Raw genomic sequence first — 19,555 nt, forward strand, 5'->3', positions numbered from 1 at the left:
TATTATTTTTTACAAACGCTGATTATTAATGAAAACAACATTGATTAATGATTAAGAAAGTTAAAGGGAAATAAATGCTTTAATTGGAAAGAAAAAAATGGTATTATTTATGATTTTTTTTTTCATTCTTTATGATTTATACAGTAAATAATTTTTCCTTTTAGATCCTTGATAATGCATTAAGAAACAAGGCTCGTTTTTATTTATTTATTTATTTAGTTCAATTATTTTTTTTTCTTCCATTGATTTTATAGAAGATAGTCCTCGCACTCTGAGACAGTCCTAAGTGTTTGTTGTTGGTTTGGGCTGCTCGCATCGTTGTTTGACAAAGAACGAGAAACATGTTCCATGTTCAAAATCTACACAGGACAGTACTGCACATTAGACCTTAGTACAATACACATAACCCGAAAAAACAATTTAGGATTTAAAGTGTATTTTTAAATTAATTTTTGTATTTTTTATTTTTTGAAAATACTATTTTTCATAATTAAAAAATACTAAAAAAATGTTTGATAGATAAAATAGAATAAAACAAAAAAGGAATATAATTAATTTTTTGTTTTATGTTTTATACATATTAGTATATGATCCATAAATGACATTTTTAATTTAAAAAATAAAATCAAAGATCACACAATATTCCCCATAAAATATATTTCCGTGTAATAAACGCAACAATAAAATAGAACGAGACTAAATGATTAAAACAATATTATATTTTAAGATGATAAACGCAACCATAAAAGTAGAGTTCCAAACAAACTTTTGGATGTATATTGAAAATTAATTTTTTATCATTAACCTATAAATGATTAAATTTAAAGTAAAAGATTGTATTTTACTAAATTTTTAACATTAAGTATAGATTGCATTGCAGGTTTTTTTATTTCAACTTTCAAAATAATTTACTTGGTGAGGATTTTTTCTTAGTAGAGAAATATATAACACATATGAAGAGAAAATGTGTGAGAAAAGAGATTGTAAACTAAAGTCATTTTGTTAAGAGAAAAAATGTCTTTGTGTGAGAAAGTATTATCAGTAATAATTGAGTGAGATATTTAAGTTTGTAAAGTAATACATTATTTAGTTGAGATAAGTTACAATCTTGTAATCATTTTTGTGATAGTGAAATATTTTTGTGACGGTTCAATGGACGTAGGCAAAAGTATTGAATTACATTAAATTCTTGTGTTTATTATTATTTTTTTAATGTATAATATTTATTGTTCTCACGATATTTTATAAGAATGAATATTTTTATTTATGAGAGTATTGATTATAAAAAAAAAAAAAAAAAAAGCTTCTATAATCTGGTCACAAGATATGGGTCCATAATGGACCATATGTTTCACTGGTTCACCGGAGTTTTGTCCTGGAAACCACTGTATACTTGCTCGTATATGGAAAAATAAGGGGTGACTTAAAATGAGATGCAACTTTTTGAAATAACTAGAGTGCTGGGAACAATAAATGGTCGATTAGATTTCTGTTGAGACTGCCTCTTAAACAAAATCAAGTAAGAATCCATCAATAACTTTTGTGAACAATGTTTAGGACAAACTGCCTCAAGTCAGCAATCTTACATTCTTAGAATGTCCCATTCTAACAACATAGCCAATAATATGCCATCAGGAACAGATCCATTTCAAGTCATCAAAGAACATTTATCATTCTCTTCATCTCAGCAGATCTCCTTGGATCCGATTCTTCAATTGCTCTCTCGGTAAGTACTTGCTTGATGCAGCACATTGACTTTCTCACCTGACTTCACAAAATAAATTCACAGAATTACTGATTAGTTTCCTTATTTATCAGAATATTAGTTTCTAATAAGTTCTATTCCCGCATAATATATTCTTGGGAAAGAACGAGAAACTATATGCTCCAGCTAAGGATTAGTTTCATAACCAATCCACAAGGATTCAAGCTTTTGGAAATATCTTAATGTATCATTGGGGAATTAAGACCCTAATTAGGGTGGTAACAAAAAAAAATATTAATTTATATATTCTTTCTGAGGGCGAGCCCTGGTGTAGCGGTAAAGTTGTGCCTTGGTGACTTGTTGGTCATGTGTTCGAATCCGGAAACAGTCTCTTTGCATATGCAAGGGTAAGGCTGCGTACAATATCCCTCCTCTATACCTTCGCATAGCGAAGAGCCTCTGGGCAATGAGGTACGAAGTTTTTTTTTATATTCTCTCTACTTCCTTTCCTACCTAAATCCCTATAATCTCAACACTATCCATTATAGAGTTTAACAGGCAACATTCGATTTCTCTCTAATCAAAACTATACAAAACACTGTTCATGAAAAGAAAATAAAAGCACCACTTCTGTGATTTTTCTATGCCAAACGTTGGCATAACTAAGGGTAAGAAAAGGCCAAGAGCAACATTTGTGCAACACAGAACAAGGGAAAAGAAGTGAAGTAGTACCTTGGGGATGCGCTCAGGGTTAGGAAAACGCAGGTTCTGTGCATTAAGCATCTGACGTTGAGTCATCAACATGTTCTTATCCTTTAACAACACATACCACAACTTATGAAGGTCATCCCAAGATTTTAGACGCAATTCCGATGCCTTCCAACTCCGACCTAACAACAAATAAATAAAAAAGTAAACAGATTCATAACCAGAGCAAAAAAAAACGGCACAACTTTCAAAGGCCAATGAAGAAAATCAGAAATTTTTGTACTAGACAAGTCTGATCATAATGAAAATCAGAGAAAAATTGTCATCCCAAATCCAAATGAACAAAAGAGGTGCCTAGTGCATACCATATACAACAGGTTTGTCATCATCATGGCTCCTGTCTGCCTCAAAGAACTCCTGAAGGGGGTTGCATAAGGTTTTGATCTGGCACTCTGGCAGCAGCAGCGGCAAAAAGTGTTTGTCTAAATGCTCTTAACAAAAACATGGCTGCAATGCTGATCAGATTGATTATACAATGTTAGTAAGAAACCAGAACACAAGTGACTCTAACCAAACCATATAGTGCATACATTTAAGCAGCACTATATGTCTAAACAAATGCCTAAGGCATTCTTATCTTAGCACTCAATCAAGTGACTCTAACCATCATAACCAGGCACTAACTAGGTTCAGTTTGGATGACAAACCAATAAGGCATTTACCACTGTTACTAAAACTAGGGCTTTTGTAAACAAAAGGCTAATAAACTACTCGCCAACTTTAGTGGTTAAAAACTTAAAATACATGATATAATCTTATTACGTTACTGAATTCAAGGTGAAAAAATCTGCATATAATTAAATATTGTAGGAAATATAAGTGATGGTAAAATGTTAAGTGTATCTAATGAATTTATTTAATTTTCCAAGAGGGCAGTGGCATGAGATCAGATATCTTTGCTTACAGCTGTAGGAGAAAGGGAGTAAAAGTCAAAAGCCTAGAAGAGGACAATTTTCTAAGAAACAATAATAACCAAGTTCAACATTCAACAGCTAAGTTTCTCCGTTTATCTTAAAAAGTTGAAATAATACAAATGTGATAGATATTGGAGAAGAACTGAGATGTTCTTGAGTTTGAAAACTATGCAGCAGGAGTTTACTTAAAACTAAAAACAGCAAAACAGAATGCAGTCTGAAACTAAAACCCTACTGGAGGAATACTGAGAACAGAGCATGACACCATAAAACAACAACGTAGTATAGAGATAGAGGAAACAACAACAACGAAAAAGAAACTCAACTTCATGCATCATCCTCCATTAACCCAAGGGCTTTGCTATTCCCACCCCCATTTTCGCTTCTTCTTTTTATTCTCATATTGTGTTTGTTATTTTTTTTTTTCAAAATCCATTATGCAATGGGCACATTCAAGACGTGTTTCCCTTCCGTTGCGTCAGGAGTGTGCCCTTGATGTACAACGAAAATGATATTCCATTAGAAGATCGTGCCTCCTAACACCATGAAAGCATGTTTTTCTTGTGTATTGCATAATAAAAAATTGTTTTCGTTGTGCATCTAGGTGCATTCCCTCACACAACAGCAACACATTTCCATTATGCAATAGCCACAACATAAATGCATTTCTGCTGTGTATTTTGACATATACCAGTATTTTTTGACAGACAAACTTTGCTATTGAAAAAACAAAAAATAAAATGACAAGACCAAAACCAATTCCGTTGCATTAATCATCATAGTTCAAAATAAGTCTAACTAATCAATCTATATATTATGAAGAAGTAAATATAAATGAAAAAATGATTACAATAAATCTCTAGTTATATCTATTACATAGTCATCTATTCTAATTTGAAATAAAGAATTGATTTGTTTGTTGTATGTGATTCAAGCTGTCACCGTAGTATCTATGCATTTGTGGTGCAGTAAGAGTTAGGGGAGCTTCCTCCTTAAATAAGCCTATAAGATGATACAATTAAATAAGGTTAGCAAACAAATTGATAGAATTTCAATGCTAAAAATTACAAAATAATTGAAAAATGTATACTTGCACAAAGTGAAAACCGTGAGCCTATCCAATAGCAATGATTCAATCATGTGCAAGAAATGAGGGTTGAGGGTTGACTACTAAGTGGAAAGCAGACTTGGATAAAGTGAACCAACACAACATCATACCTGTTAGTAATAACACAATCCATGTCAAGAATAGATATCCAATTATCAAAACTTGCTTCTTATTATTTTAAAACATACAAAGAGGAGATTACTTCAACCTTGTTTTGTGCCAAAGAGTATGTATCATCGCTAAAGTTCCCAAATCCAATCATCACGAACTAGAGTCCAATAATCCTTACCCTTACCCAGCAAAGCTGCCATTGCTCGATAATTTCCATAAACATCAAACAAAACTTCAATAATTAAGAAAATAATTGTTTCACGTCATCTTCTTTTATTTCCACGAATATGAATGTGATAATTAATATTTTCATGTTTGTTAAGAGATTATGATAATATATTTTGGGATATATGTTATTCTCAAAAAAGTTATACACTCTTACTGGTTTTAAACCTTTTTTATTCATAGAGAATGATATTAGAAATAAATATGTATATTCAAGATTCCATTCATCCTGTTATAATCTTAATAAAAAATTATTCTTTATTTTATTATCATATTTATTATTTTATTAAATTATTAATTTGACAAATCATTGATTAAAATTAAAGAATTGTTATTATAATAGAGATCATGATAATAAAAAATTAAGTCATTTATAATTTTAATTTTAATTATCCTTGATCATAAAATTATTGTGAATAGAACATCAATAATCTGAATACATCAACACTAAGTCATGAATTTGAAATTCTATGATAGAATTAAAATCTTGGACTAAACAATTAAATGAAAAAAGAAAATAGTTTTTTTAAGTCATTCACTGATTAATCATAATATTAACTTATTAGAGTTTGATAGAGTTGTCTTCATTATCCGAATGTTAAGAAACATTGATAGACATCTATTTTAATTAATAAATTAATTATAATTAATTACTACTAATTTAATCTTAAACTGATGAAAATCATATAAATGAATATTTTAATTTTTGTAAAAAAAATAATTTATTTGATAATTAAATTAAAAAATTTAATTTAATCAAATAAATATTTTAGTAGAATATTATTATATTTTTTGCTAACACAAAAATATAATTAATATAAATAAAGAGTATTATTGTATAAATATAAAAATTGTATGTAGAAATAAAATAAAATTCTATTATTGCATATAAGATTATATCATGTGATTATTTTTGTCATAATTAATCATGTAATTATACGATGGGGTCCTTCCGTTTCATGCTAAATACAGAACCGTAATATCTTGTTTCTTCTTCTTCAGCTTCCATTTTGGTTCAACGAGCGAGCGCTTTTCGTTATTTCCCTAAGCATGGCGCATAGGTTGCTCAGAGATCACGAAGCCGACGGTTGGGAACGCTCCGACTTCCCCATCATCTGCGAATCCTGCCTCGGCGACAGCCCCTATGTTCGAATGGTCTGTTTCGAATCCTCTTCGTTTGTTAGGTTTTTTATTTTTATTTTTCTCTTTTGTTCTTGCGAGATTGAATGAGTTATTGTTTGAATGTTAATAGTTATAGTAATAATAATAATGATTGTTTGGTGAGGAATTAAAGGTTGAAGGAACAACTGAACTGAGTCAGATTTTGATGTGTGGAACCTCGTCATGTGACCAGCTACTAAGAATTGAAGAGTTAATTTATTCAATAGTTTTGGTTTGCGCTTTGCAGTATTTTTATCCTGAGAATGAGAAATTTCTAGATGGCAACTGCTAAGTTTAAAACCTTGTATGTTATTCAGGCTGGCCAATGGTTTTGTTTTCAAATGTGTGAACTTGGATTCCTGGAGCATCTTAGCTTAATTCTTCTAGGGCTTTTCAAATGAAAGAGCTTAATTATTTCAATTTTTTCATCTTTGAAGTATGAAACATTAAGCTTTTTTTATCACAGAGTAGTTAATGTTGAAATTTAAAATGGTATAGTTGATTTACTGGTGTACTATGAAAAACTATGGTGTCGAGGGAGTCCATGAATGTGCTTAGTTAATAATTTTCAGATTTCAGCATCTTCCATTAAAGATGAGATTGTGGGAATCCAATTGTTTGTTCAATTGCTTTTCATTATGCTTATCTTTCGGTGCAGACAAGAGCTGAGTATGACAAGGAGTGCAAGATTTGTACACGGCCATTCACTGTTTTTAGATGGAGACCTGGTCGAGATGCAAGATATAAGAAAACTGAGATCTGTCAGACATGTAGTAAATTGAAAAATGTCTGTCAAGTGTGCCTTCTGGATCTTGAGTATGGACTACCAGTTCAAGTCCGGGACACAGCTCTCAATATTGATTCCCATGATGCCATTCCAAAAAGTGATGTTAATCGGGAGTATTTTGCTGAAGAGCACGACCGTAGGGTATGTTTTTCTCATGCTAAGTCATGTTTTAGTTGATGATAGCTGAACATAATTAATGATTGGAAAACTAGTTATGGGTTTAAAGTCATTCTGTATGTAGTCATGAGTGAATTGTTATTTTTGTGGCTTGCATGGTTTTTGTAATATTATGGAGTTTTTTTTTTTACATGAAGAATTTCTCAACCATGGAACTCTAATTTTCACATTCTCATTTGACAACAGCTATTAAAATTTCAAATTGTCTTTATCCATTTTTTTTAGAATCTATAAGACTATACTATTTTGACTCAGTTCTCTTTGGCCATTACTTGACCGTGATCCTTTTACTAAGAATAAAAGCATGGTGCAGGCTAGAGCTGGTATAGATTATGAATCCTCTTATGGTAAAGTACGCCCAAATGATACTATCCTGAAGCTTCAAAGAACAACACCATACTACAAAAGAAACCGGGCACATATTTGCAGTTTCTACATTAGGGGTGAGTGTACCAGAGGAGCTGAGTGCCCTTATAGACATGAGATGCCAGAAACTGGGGAATTGTCTCAACAAAATATTAAAGATCGTTATTATGGGTATGTATGGTTAAAAATGACTTCCTTCTTTTGACTTTTCTTACTCAATCTCTCTTTCAATTGCTCTTTTTTTTCCAATTTAGTTTTTTTTATGCATTGGCATTTGGCACTGGGCAGCAACTCAAGCATTTTTTATCTCTGTGATGGATATAGTTGTTGGTTTATTAGGCACTCACTTAGTTCTTTTGTGGTTGTTCTGTGTGAGTAACTATTATGTAGCTAAGATAATAAGCTTGCAGGTTTTTTTTCCAGCAAAGTCATGTGATAGTTTTACTTGTAGGAAGCTTTGTTTTAAACAACAATAATCAAGCCTTGTTCCACCAAGTGGGGTCAGATATACAAGTCAAAACCACTAGTTGACATTAATATTTGGGGATCCAAAGTGGTGAAATTTTATTGCTTACTAAGTTTTCTTAATTGTTGCTACAAAAAAAACAAGGCAGCTGATTCAGTAGCATGGGCTGCAATAAGAGCTCGGTGTCATTATGTTAATAAAAAGTGGCTAATAACTTCCACTTACTTGCAATTTTGGCTTTCTTTTTTTGCCTTCTATATGTGGCTAAACTGAAGTCGTGTAATGTATTGTTCTCAGTATTTAGTGAAGTGGAATGGCTTATCTTGCCTGCATTGTCCTTAGCCTGTAATTTTTAGTACTTTTAAGAACGTTTTGTTTGTACTTTGCTACTTGTCAATATTTAGAAAGAGAATTTTTTGACATGGAGGAAGGATGATTCCTTTATAATATGTTACCTTTAATTTTCCATCTTGGCCAAAAATGATATAGCAGACAGTCAACAGCCATCAAATATCTTATTGTGAGGATAACCTTTTGGTTCTATATTTTTGTGCATCATGTGTATAAAGATCATTCCTTTTCAATCTCATATTAATGCATCCTCTACTTATTCTTAGTTTTCTCTGCATGATTTCCTTGTGACTACAGATTCTGATGATATTTCTAGTTGATGGTGTTTTTAATTTTGCTTAATGCTTTTGACTTCATTAGTTTGCTGTTCATGCTTTAAAACGTTCAGGGTGAATGATCCAGTGGCCTTGAAGCTACTTGGCAAGGCAGGGGAGATGAACACTCTGGAGGCTCCTGAAGATGAGAGCATTAAAACTCTCTATGTTGGTGGACTTGATGCTAGGGTCACTGAGCAGGATTTGCGGGATCACTTCTATGCGCACGGAGAAATCGAATCCATCAAAATGGTTCTCCAACGGGCTTGTGCTTTTGTAACATATACAACCAGAGAAGGTGCAGAAAAGGCAGCTGAAGAACTCTCCAACAAACTGGTCATTAAGGGCCTAAGGCTAAAGCTGATGTGGGGCAGGCCTCAGACATCGAAACCTGAGTCAGATGGCTCTGATCAAGCAAGGCAGCAGGCTTCTGTGGCTCATAGTGGATTGTTGCCTCGGGCAGTGATATCACAGCAGCAGAACCAGGACCAAACACAAGGAATGGTTTACTATAACAATCCACCAGGACCACCACCTCTTCAGCAGGAAAGAAGCTACTACCCATCAATGGATCCTCAAAGAATGGGTGCTCTTGTTGCATCTCAAGATGGTCCTCCTGGTGGGCCTTCTGGGTCAGGGGAGAACAAGCCTAGTTCGGACAAGCAGCAAATGCAAAATTATACCCATCCAATGATGCCACCTCCACCTGGCCAATATCATCATCAGTATTATCCTCCATATGGTTATATGCCACCAGTTTCCCCTTATCAACAGTACGCATCTCCATACAATGCTGCAGTGGCTCCATCCCAGACACCAGCTGCAAATCATCCTTATCAGCATTCTATGCAGCCAGGGTCTGGACAGGCTGCACATGCCCCAGCTGAATCTGGAACATCAACATCAGGATCGCAGCAGCATTAAACTTGCCCATATACTGATGTTTCTAGCCATGTTTAAGTTTTTCCTTAAACTAACTATGCTGTCAGGGAAGATATTTTCACTCAAGTTGTCAATTTACTATCTCTACTAGCTGGATATTGATTTCCTTGTGGCATGAACGAGTTATTTTATAATTTGATTTTATGCTTTTGTAACTCTTGGCTTCCTGGTTAAATCATAGTCATGCTCAGCTTTAGTATTACTTATTGAATTCTAATGTTACTACAACTGAACTTTTGTTGTGGATATAAAGCATTTGGTAAAGATGACCAATTGATTTTATACCGTCTATTAATTCGTGAAGATTGTAGATTGTTTTAGAACTCTCTATTGCCGAGGGTTGTGTTTTTTCTTAATTTTGAAAAGCTCCCATTGGTTCTTTCTTTCTTTTCTCTTTTAGGTTGTAGTACGCTCGTGTTGGCACTCGTGTTAATCTTAATGATAAAGTAATATATGAATGATTAAGATAACGAGGGCCTTCAATTCCTAAACTGTGCATTTGCATCTGACATTTTGACATTCATCTTTCTGTATACCCTTATTAATGCATTACTATAGTGATTTTCGATGCCTTTCAACATTTTTTTAATAAAAAATATTTATTAATTTTTTAAGCAACACATTAGGAAACTAGTTATTTGGTATGACTTTATGTTATGTCAATGTAAAACAAAGTTTAATGTGACATTACACAAATTTTGAGCTAAATCTAATAATCCAGAATCAATACAAGTGTTAAGACTTTGGCAAGTGCACCAAATCGTGACAAGTAGTAAAGCTCGGAAGTCCGAGTATCGTGTCCACAGGGATTTTATTGCACTTTTTCAATACCTCTCAATTTGTAAGTGGGAGTAAAGTAGAAATGAAAGTAAGAATAGTAAAGAGTGCTATTACTAAAACAAATAAGTAAAGGGAAAACAATTGATAGAAATGCCAAGACCAGACAAACCCAATTGGCCTACGATGCATGTAAATAAGATATTCATTATCAATGAAATGGTATTAGTTCTACCCACATCTGTTGACTACTTGCCCCTGATGTCTCACGTTGGCAAGCCTATTTTAACTACCTATCTCCCAAATGCCTTTGCGAAGATTCAATAATTAAAATGCATTAAGATTAAGTTCTAGATGTTGCTTAAATGCATGGGCAGTGAGTTATCATTCTATGCCTAGCAATGCTAACCCAATGATTCTTTTCTTTAGATGTTCTATTAGGTGTTACCCTTTCCCAAGCGATTAACCCCTAAAACTGATGCATGCATTGAATCTTAAATATTATTGAGAATTACCCTCTCCCGAGCGATTAAAACCCAAAAAGAGATTTAAGAATGAATGCAAGAATAAAAGAAAAGAAATAGAACAGAAAAACCTGGAATAAATTCTTTTGCATTGATAACTCTTGAAGCTCAGTGTACATCGTTGGCTTTTTAGGCCTGCCAGGCCCTAGCTAGGGGTTTAGCCACTCATGGCCATTGAGGGCTTACAACTGGGGATGAAAGAAAGGCTAGGCTAACAAAACAAAACAAAGAATATAGAGAGGGAAGAAAACTCAGGCTTGAAGTACTGAGAGTGATGCTCTGAGATGGAATGAATTTTCCTTGGGACTGCCTCTCTATTTATAGTGGCTGAAGTGGGCTTATGGGCCTTCGTAGTCGTGCTCAGCGCCACACCTCGCGCTTAGCGCGTTCAGATCGCGCGCTGGGCGCGCCATGCACGCTGGGCCTGTGCGTCTGTTGGATCGGGCGCTGGGCGCCTGGCTGGCTTAGCGCGCGCAACGGTTTCCGCCATGCTCAGCGCCTTCAGTTAGTTGCTCGCTTAGCGCCTGATGCGCGCTGAGCGCCCCTATTGGATTGGGTCTGCTTCAGAATTTCTTCTTTTTTTCTTCCTTTCTGTGCCACTTTTGCTAAATGCGACCTTATTTTTCGTATCTGCAACCAGAAATTCAATTTAAATTAATTTTCTCACTTTTAATTACAAATAACTGCTAAATAACTAATTTTAAGCCAAAATTTGACTAATTAATTCCTATAAATTCACAGATATTTAGCAGTTATCAACAAGTTTATGTGGAGTTGTTTGTGTAGCATTACACTTTCTTTAAAGGGAGTTTTTCACCCAACAGAACTATTCCACGTCCACAACGCCTTCACTTTGACACATCCCCACATAATTGTTATCCCCTTTATTAACTCTCAATAGTAAATAGTAATAGAATTAATGCGAAACTGAATTACATGGAAGATATGGCAACAAGACAATAAACTCAAACAAATGAAGCACCCTTCATTAGCTTAGTTTCTCACTTATGATTCCTTCAAGTGATCCAATGAGGGCCACTAATGACACCAGAAAGCAAATAAAGCTGAAGGTCCTAAGGACAATCCATTTTCTAGACCAAGCTTCAATTTTCCTCTGCACAAAGTACATCTCTACAGGGAAATATATAGCCAATGGCCAAAAGCCTAAGGCTCCTAACACTCCTATAACTTGATTGAAGTAAGGAAATAGGATAGCGAGTCCAGTCGTGGAAACCACATAGGTTGTTCTAAAACATATCCTGAACATGTTTAGCTGAAAAGCTGGCAACCGAGGCAGTTTCAATTGGTAGAAATTATTCACAAATCCACTGTTGGGGTATCTTTTTGAACACCATCTGTCAACAGCTCCATAGATCGGCTGACTGTAAATCTGTTCAAAAGATCATAAACAAGAATCACAACTATGATTTGTCTGGTAACATGAAAAGAATTCAGATATTGTTGCATATGGACAAGAATTCATATAGTTTAATATTTATTATTTTATTTTTATAATAAATGTCATTGGAGCATTTCATAAGCTAAGTTAGGAAGCTAACTGTTTCCAGCCAAACCTTTCCTAGTAATGTATTAATTTAGAACTTCTCTTGTATGAGTTGTTTTAATTTCTTCCTTATGGTAACTTTTACCTGTTACAATTGTGCTTTCGGTATGAATACCATCATTTCCATTAATTTTACATTAAGAAAGAATGTAGTAGTTCAATTGATTAATAAGAAGTTACGGTCTTATGTATATAATGTGAACTTCGATTAGTAGCACTAGTACCTGATATCCTCCTACCAAGTGAAGAACAATGCAAGCATTCGCAAAGTCAATGAGCCAGTAAGGCTCGTAAAATCCAAACCCTGTCAAGAGGTTCCCTGGTGTTTGATTTCCAAAAGCTGCATATCCAAAGCATCCGCAACAGAGGTAGAAGAATGTTGTAATGAGGATAGCAATCATGGAGGCCTTTTTCATGGTCTTGTTTTCTGGTGGAGGAGACTCTAGAGTGTCCTTCAGTAAAAAAAAAAAAAAATTCAATACTTGGCTTCAGCTGTAAATTGTGTCTTCTTTTAGAGTTTAATTTCTATAAACTGTTAATGTAAAAAAATAAAATTGCAGTCAACTGATAATAAATCATGTTTAATACGACTTTTAAAATAGTTATTATAAGTCAACAAACTTACCATAAATAGTAATTTATTATTAATCACAACATGAAATATCTTTACAATTTACTTGTGAGTGCATTTAAATTAAATTCTCCTTTACACGTTCCTCTCCCACCCAATTGGAATATGAAGGGTACCTGTATCTCAAGGAGGATGACTGTGTATGGATAGGCAAAGGCAATATCACCAATTGCTTGGAAGACTAACCATAACTTGTCAGCAATATTTGAAGCCGGTACTCCTGTTAAACTACCCATAATTCTTCCATTTTCTGCAAAAGCAACCAAAATATAGTTTGTTTCTTCATTAATTCCACATTCCATATATTTTGGCATTTAGTATGTTTTTAGCAGCTACGTTTGTGTTTTAGAATAATATTACTTGTTTTTTTTTCCTTCATCTTGTTGCTTCAATGATCAGAAGGCTTGAATGGACAAGTAAACAACACTTTAAATTCTAATTGTGAAAATGAACCTTACCTATGACTGTTGTGATTCCAAGTCCAAGTCCAATAGATGAGTATGTAAAGGACATTATGGCCGCAACAATTGAAACCCATGCCATGTTGTGGAGATCTGGTATGAATGACATTATGACCTGAACTAGTCCAAACAGCATCATATATACTACATCCCCATATTTACAAGGAGCCTGATGCCCTTCCTTGTGATAACAATTTGATTTCAATATGGCTCTGCATTTTGTAGAAAGACCAAACAGACCAAACATTGTTAGAACATGAACACAAATATCATTAAGGTAGACTAGTACCTCTAATATTACATGAGATAAAAAAAAGCACCAAATGATACAAGTAACAAACTACAACACAAACTCAAAATTGCATATAAACAATGATCTTCTCATTTTACATGGGATTTAACGGGAATTGTACCTCAAACAGGTTGCTGTGGTAATTACATAAGCAGTACTAACCCCATACAAGCTCAAATATTGAAGGGAACCAGCCAACCATGTCCTCTTATTGCCTAAACTAACAGAAAACATAATTAGTTGGCATAAAATACGGTAGCATTTTACTGCAACCATATCCTGAATTTGAGACTAGAGTGCTTGTACAAGAACAAGGAACTACCAAGATAGACTCTAACAGCATCCATGTAAGAGTAGTTTCTTTTCACAGTTACAGGATCCAGAGTTCTGTAACAATCGGAAAGGAGGAATGAAGAAACATAGGTGACAATTGCACAAAAAAGCAAGCAAACTGGTCCTGCAATCCATCCCAATTGGGAAGTACTCCAAGCTAAAGACAGAACACCAGCACCGATAATGGCTGTGATGATATGAGCCACAGCACTCCATAAAGTTCCTGATAAAATTGATGGAAGAACTAAAATTCAGGAGTCAAATTCATATATATGAATATGGAATGGTCCTAGAGATTTTTACCAGTCCTTTTAGCACGCCCGTCATCGTCATAACCACCACTACCACTTCTAGTTATTTGGAGAGAGTTTTGAACAGCCATTTTTATCCAAGCATCCAACTCAATTGGTATTCATGGAGTTCAGTGCAATTGAATTCCCTGTACAGTCTACAGCCAACTACAATCAAAGGAACTATATGGCACCTACTTGAATTCAAAATTATGTTTGTTTGGTAACTACATAATTTTGGTTTGCATGTAACATGCTTATTAAATTAAAAAGGAAGATGTCTACGACAACTCTCCTAAAGTTAAGTAATTGACTAGCAGCATAGAAGAAGTTGCAGGAAATAGTGTAAATAAATCTAAACTATGCTGATAAGCATGTGTGTCTGTGCCAAACCAAAATTAAAATAGCTAGTTTCTTAAAACTTTTGGAAGCCATGTTCTTGATAATTAAGGTGTGTACTAAAACAGACATTACTAACGACAGGACACAGCATAAAATCAGGAAAACTTTATTGTACTAGATTTCATTATAAAAAATACAGGCCAGAACATGATGCGAAGAGGAAGGAGATTCTTTGAAGTTTGAAACTGCATGGTGTATGACTGTGGTAGCCTTTTGATAAAAGATATGCACTCGTCATCATAACTTTCTAATAATGGAGCTGTCGTGTTCTTGTGGAATATATTCTCTCAATGCTCAACATAGTGAAAATGATTCAGTAATCAGTATCTATCAGAGGACCAGAGGTACGTGAGTGAAATAGTGGGGCTAATGTAGGAAGATTCAGAATATTTGAAAATGTACAAAATAGATAATTTAGAAAACTTACATATTATGTTTAACATCATGTCGAGTATTGCTCACCTTAGTCAACACACCAAACACTCCAACATCATCTCTTTCTCGTAGTTTTTGAGTACAAACTTTATATACATCACAATACTTCATACCTTTAAGATCACCACGTATCCATAGTCTCCTCTAACTTTTAAGTGTCATGTATTCAAAATTTTCAATTTATGAAAAATAATTAATAATATTTTATTACATACATGTCACGTGGAAATTAATTAATGAAATGATAATTAATTAATGAAATGATAATAGTTTTGACCCACCTAATAATTCCTCACCCCCCCCCCCTCACCCCCCCCCCCCCCCCTCAAAAAGAGAGACAAGAGATTGTTAATTTTCTCTTTTTTCATTATGCATATCCCGTACGAGAAGGACTCTATTATTTGTGCTTCAATATAATACTACTATAGAATTATTTTCAAAATGACAGTCTTCAAAAAACTAAGTGAGTGGATATTTGAAATTATATTGGTTTTGTCATTGAAGTTGAAAGCACGCCAAACGTGGAAGACCAGAGCGTTTTATGCTCCTATTTTCAACACTTGCTTATCATACTTATTGCCCATTACGTGTAGCTTCTTCTTTCACTCCAAGGAGCGTATAGAAAATATTGGATTTCATTGAAGAATATGTAGAACTAGAATCGGTTGCGTAAAATGAACGTATATTAGCAACATGGTTCAACCCTTCCTTATCACACCTAAGGGCTAAGGCCCACTAACGTTTAGCTTCATTCACTTCGAGCTCAAGGAACTTGGAGAAAATTTGTGATTCCATTGAAAAACATGTAGAATCATTTGCGTAAAAGCACCATCTTTATTCAGTTGAGTAATGTCTTTTGCTACTTTAATTGATTGGAATATCATTTGGCTCCTCCTTATCGTAAGCGAGGATTGTGCTAATTTTATGGGACTTTGTAAACTTCCCATTTACTAACTTGATTATTCTAGACTAGAGAATAGACACCAAGAAAAGAAACAGTACTATAATTAACACTATTTAGGATTCCAATGAACTGATACCAAAGTTGGCAGGGAGAACCCTTTAGTAACACAAACTAATTGATCATCGAATTGCATGTAGATTTGCACAGAAAATTTTTGATGTGGTATTGTGCCATAGCATAGATAAAAAGATAAGGGTAACAGTGCAAGAAAATGAGTTTTTGTATGCTTAAAATGCTGTCCCAATAACATCACCCATGATTTTAATCATGTAGGATTTTGTTATCTAACTACATTCAAGATTAGTACGGTGGGTTTTTTTTTAATCAGAAAAAACTAATATAATTAACATAGGTACAAGGGGTACCGCCAACCCATATGCAAAGATAAAGTATATAGTCTTTTTTGTGCAGCACCCACAAAGGTTACACCTTATTAACGCCCCCCCACAGAACATAAATGAAGCCCAACCAAAAAACCAATGTCATACATCTTTACCCAGCTAACCATAACAATATACTGTCCCCACTAGATATATTAATACCATTATGCCCTTCACCAATTGCACATAAATGCTGCACCAAAATTCCACCAGGACTTATTGCACCCCACCACTGAATTAGTATGGTGGTAAAGGAAAGTAGATATGAATTCCTATTAAAATAAATTGTTAGATTAAATGCTTTGAAATCTCTAGGTAAATATATTTTGCGGTTGCCTCTCAGACTCAGATGGACCACCTGTTAATCATCAAATAAAGGAAAGTATATACGTATTTTATGCCAAAATGTCTACCTCGCTGAACCAGAATTTCTCATAAACTGTGGCCTATGTAGCAGGTTGGACCAGTGTCTTTTAACTCAATAGGAATAACGTCTGTTCAAAATAACGTATATACTCTCCTTAAAAAAAATAAGGTCTGTTGAAGCCTATTTTGGAACTTAGTCTATGCTCCAGAATGACCATTTCATAAGACTACTATATAGCTTCCAGAATCGTGTCTCCCAAATAATAGTTGAAAATAATAAAACATTCTAAAATTATCATTTTAGAAGACAAAACATCATGTTTCGAATCACATTCTTACCTTCAATGGCGACACACAGAGGAAGGAGGAAGGGGGAGGACATTTTGTGGCATTGTGACTGGTGAGGAGGAGGTCACGATGAAGAAGGAGAAGTTGTCGTAGGGTGAAGGAGGTGTTGTCATGGGAGTAGTTGGCACAAATAGAAAAATGATAGGGTTAGAGAAGGGTAATTTGATATTTTCAAACAAATATGGAGGGATGCAGGAAGTGCAAGATTCAAATTCCAAACAACAGTCTACATTTAAACTTGCAAATTGGGCTAGGCTGAGCAAGTATTATGGCTAGCCCAGCCCGTTAACGGTAACTTAACTGATATATATATATTAGAAAGGTCAATTACTTTAAAATGTGTCAATTACTATATTCATCTTTAACTTCCATCACTTGGACTTAAAATTTATGATTGAAAAAAATGTAACATGATAATTAAGAATATTGATATAAACTCCTTCATTAAAGGTTTAAGATATCAGTTTTATTAAATATTTTTAATTAGTTATACATTTCAACAAACACCACACTCATTAGAAAAGACAAAGGTGCTACCAACGGCCATTCACACACCAGTCAGTCCAAATCTCACTACTGCTGTTCAAATTCAATACCATCTGGCTGCAGAGAAAAGTAATGGCAGAACTTCCAAGGAGGAAGAAGAAAAGTAATGCCTTTACATATACAAAAGTACTCTGATGGGAGAAATAAATAAAGCTTTCATATTATAACTGATTAAAAACAGATGTTACCACTTACCATCCAGTTCTCCTAAATGTCACGTCAAGGGAAGGAAAGCCTTGAATCAATGGCAGAATAATCTATTTCTTCCTCACTCATTTTTGTATCCCTTCAAGCTTGATCGATTTGCTTCTCAAAAATCACACAGGGCACAAGAATTATAATGAAAATAATCAAAAGGGTTTATTATGAGTAAGCATTTTTCGAAGGCGTAACATATTTATATTTATATTTATATATATACACAAGCAAGCCTCTCAAATAAACTTCATTCGAAGATCCACGAGACACCTAATCCATGTTTCTGACCTTTCTAGTATTCATGAGCCTTTTTTCATTTTTTTTTTCGATAGCTTGAACCTTTTTTCATTCAACCACGTCATAAGATAATATGAATTTAGCGTCGAACTGTTATAGAAAGTGGAAACAGCCTTTTTACGCGAAAAATCATAAACCACCTACGTCGTAGTGCCCTTTTATTCCACAATGTAAGTTACTAATACTCATCGCAAAATAAAATAAAATATTAAATTTAGTTCTAGATGATTACTGATGTATCAAAAAAACTATTTATATTTTAAAAATTAAATATCTATGTCCCTTATTTACATGTAACAGTTAATTGAATTAACTATAAATATAAAAAGTATAACTAACTTATTTTTCTTTAAAAGTATAAATTACATGACATCAATTTATTTCAGATTCAGATTGTCATACGTATTACTTAGGGTGAAGAATGAGTTTTCCAAGGGACGTCGACGCCTTAAAATGAGTTTAGCTTAATTTTTATTTGACTTAAAATTTTGACAGAATTGTTTTTTTTTAACTTAAACTTGTCTGTCCAAAACATTAGTGTATAAAATAAAATTAAGTCAACTCAATCTATTAAAATCTTAAAATATAATTTCTTGAATTTCATGATATATTTTATGTTAAATATTTTTAATTCAAATTAAATTTTAAAGGATATTATTCTCTCTCTCTCTCTATCACTCACACTGACACATACACAAAAACAAAACGCCTTATTCTATTGCATGGATTTTTTTTGTTTGTTTGATAAAAGGAAGAAGCATCTGATCCAAGGCTGTTGCTTTCGACACCCCAAAAATTGTTTCTTCTACCTTTCCGGAAAAAAAAATTGTTATTCTGACAATGATCATTGTCATCTGAGGGTTGGTGAGAGTGTTGTTGACCATTTCATGAACCTTGTTTGGAGAAGTGAATTTTGCAGCCAATTCATAATAAATTAAACATGATTGTTCACCCGTGCTTATTTTTCTCCCATACGGTCATATGTTCCAATATACTATTATAAATTTTAATCTTAGTTTAATTTATTATTTTTGTTGTCTTTTCCCTTTATGGTGAAATTGAGTTGCTTTAATTTATAAATTTATTATCTTAGTATAAATTAATCATATGTTCCAATACACTTGAGTTGCTTGTAAATCCTTATTCCAAATAACATCGCGTTCATTGGTGAAATTGGCCTTGATGGTGAGCATGTTCTTTGTGATTTTAATGTTGCTTTATGGGTATTTTAAGGCCAATTTAGACTCTCCAGTAGCATAAAGTTGTGCTGAATAAGATGTTGAACTTGTGATAAAAAAAATAAATAGCGTCCTATGCTTTTTTAAGATTTCTATATAGTGATAATGCTGTAA

General features: G+C 33.7%; 2 protein-coding genes and 1 pseudogene across 5 annotated transcripts; 1 reads left to right on the plus strand and 2 right to left on the minus strand.

Moving 5' to 3' along the window:
• Positions 1–1,510: 1,510 nt before the first annotated feature.
• On the minus strand, positions 1,511–3,191 carry LOC114384314 (annotated as a pseudogene).
• A 2,590-nt stretch (positions 3,192–5,781) lies between these two features.
• LOC114384796 (zinc finger CCCH domain-containing protein 25-like) lies at positions 5,782–9,677 on the plus strand. The gene is made up of 4 exons (XM_028344592.1): positions 5,782–5,986; positions 6,651–6,920; positions 7,270–7,493; positions 8,528–9,677. Exons 1-4 carry the CDS (start codon positions 5,882–5,884, stop codon positions 9,375–9,377), a joined length of 1,449 nt encoding a protein of 482 aa, XP_028200393.1. The 5' UTR covers positions 5,782–5,881; the 3' UTR covers positions 9,378–9,677.
• A 1,880-nt stretch (positions 9,678–11,557) lies between these two features.
• Positions 11,558–18,089, minus strand: LOC114385443 (probable amino acid permease 7). Of its 4 annotated transcripts, none has more exons than XM_028345522.1 (9): positions 17,904–18,089; positions 17,154–17,211; positions 14,281–14,416; positions 13,967–14,200; positions 13,766–13,859; positions 13,350–13,564; positions 13,008–13,141; positions 12,485–12,712; positions 11,558–12,086 (listed from the first exon to the last, which is right to left on the minus strand). In XM_028345522.1, exons 3-9 carry the CDS (start codon positions 14,357–14,359, stop codon positions 11,685–11,687), a joined length of 1,386 nt encoding a protein of 461 aa, XP_028201323.1. In that variant the 5' UTR covers positions 14,360–14,416; positions 17,154–17,211; positions 17,904–18,089; the 3' UTR covers positions 11,558–11,684. The 4 variants fall into 4 exon arrangements, with proteins under 4 accessions (XP_028201323.1, XP_028201321.1, XP_028201325.1 ...); XM_028345520.1 differs by having other exon boundaries at positions 14,281–14,425; XM_028345524.1 differs by lacking the exon at positions 17,154–17,211.
• Between the last annotated feature and the right edge of the window lie 1,466 nt (positions 18,090–19,555).

The sequence above is a fragment of the Glycine soja genome, chromosome 14 (genome assembly GCF_004193775.1).
Source record: "Glycine soja cultivar W05 chromosome 14, ASM419377v2, whole genome shotgun sequence".
NCBI lineage: Eukaryota > Viridiplantae > Streptophyta > Magnoliopsida > Fabales > Fabaceae > Glycine > Glycine soja.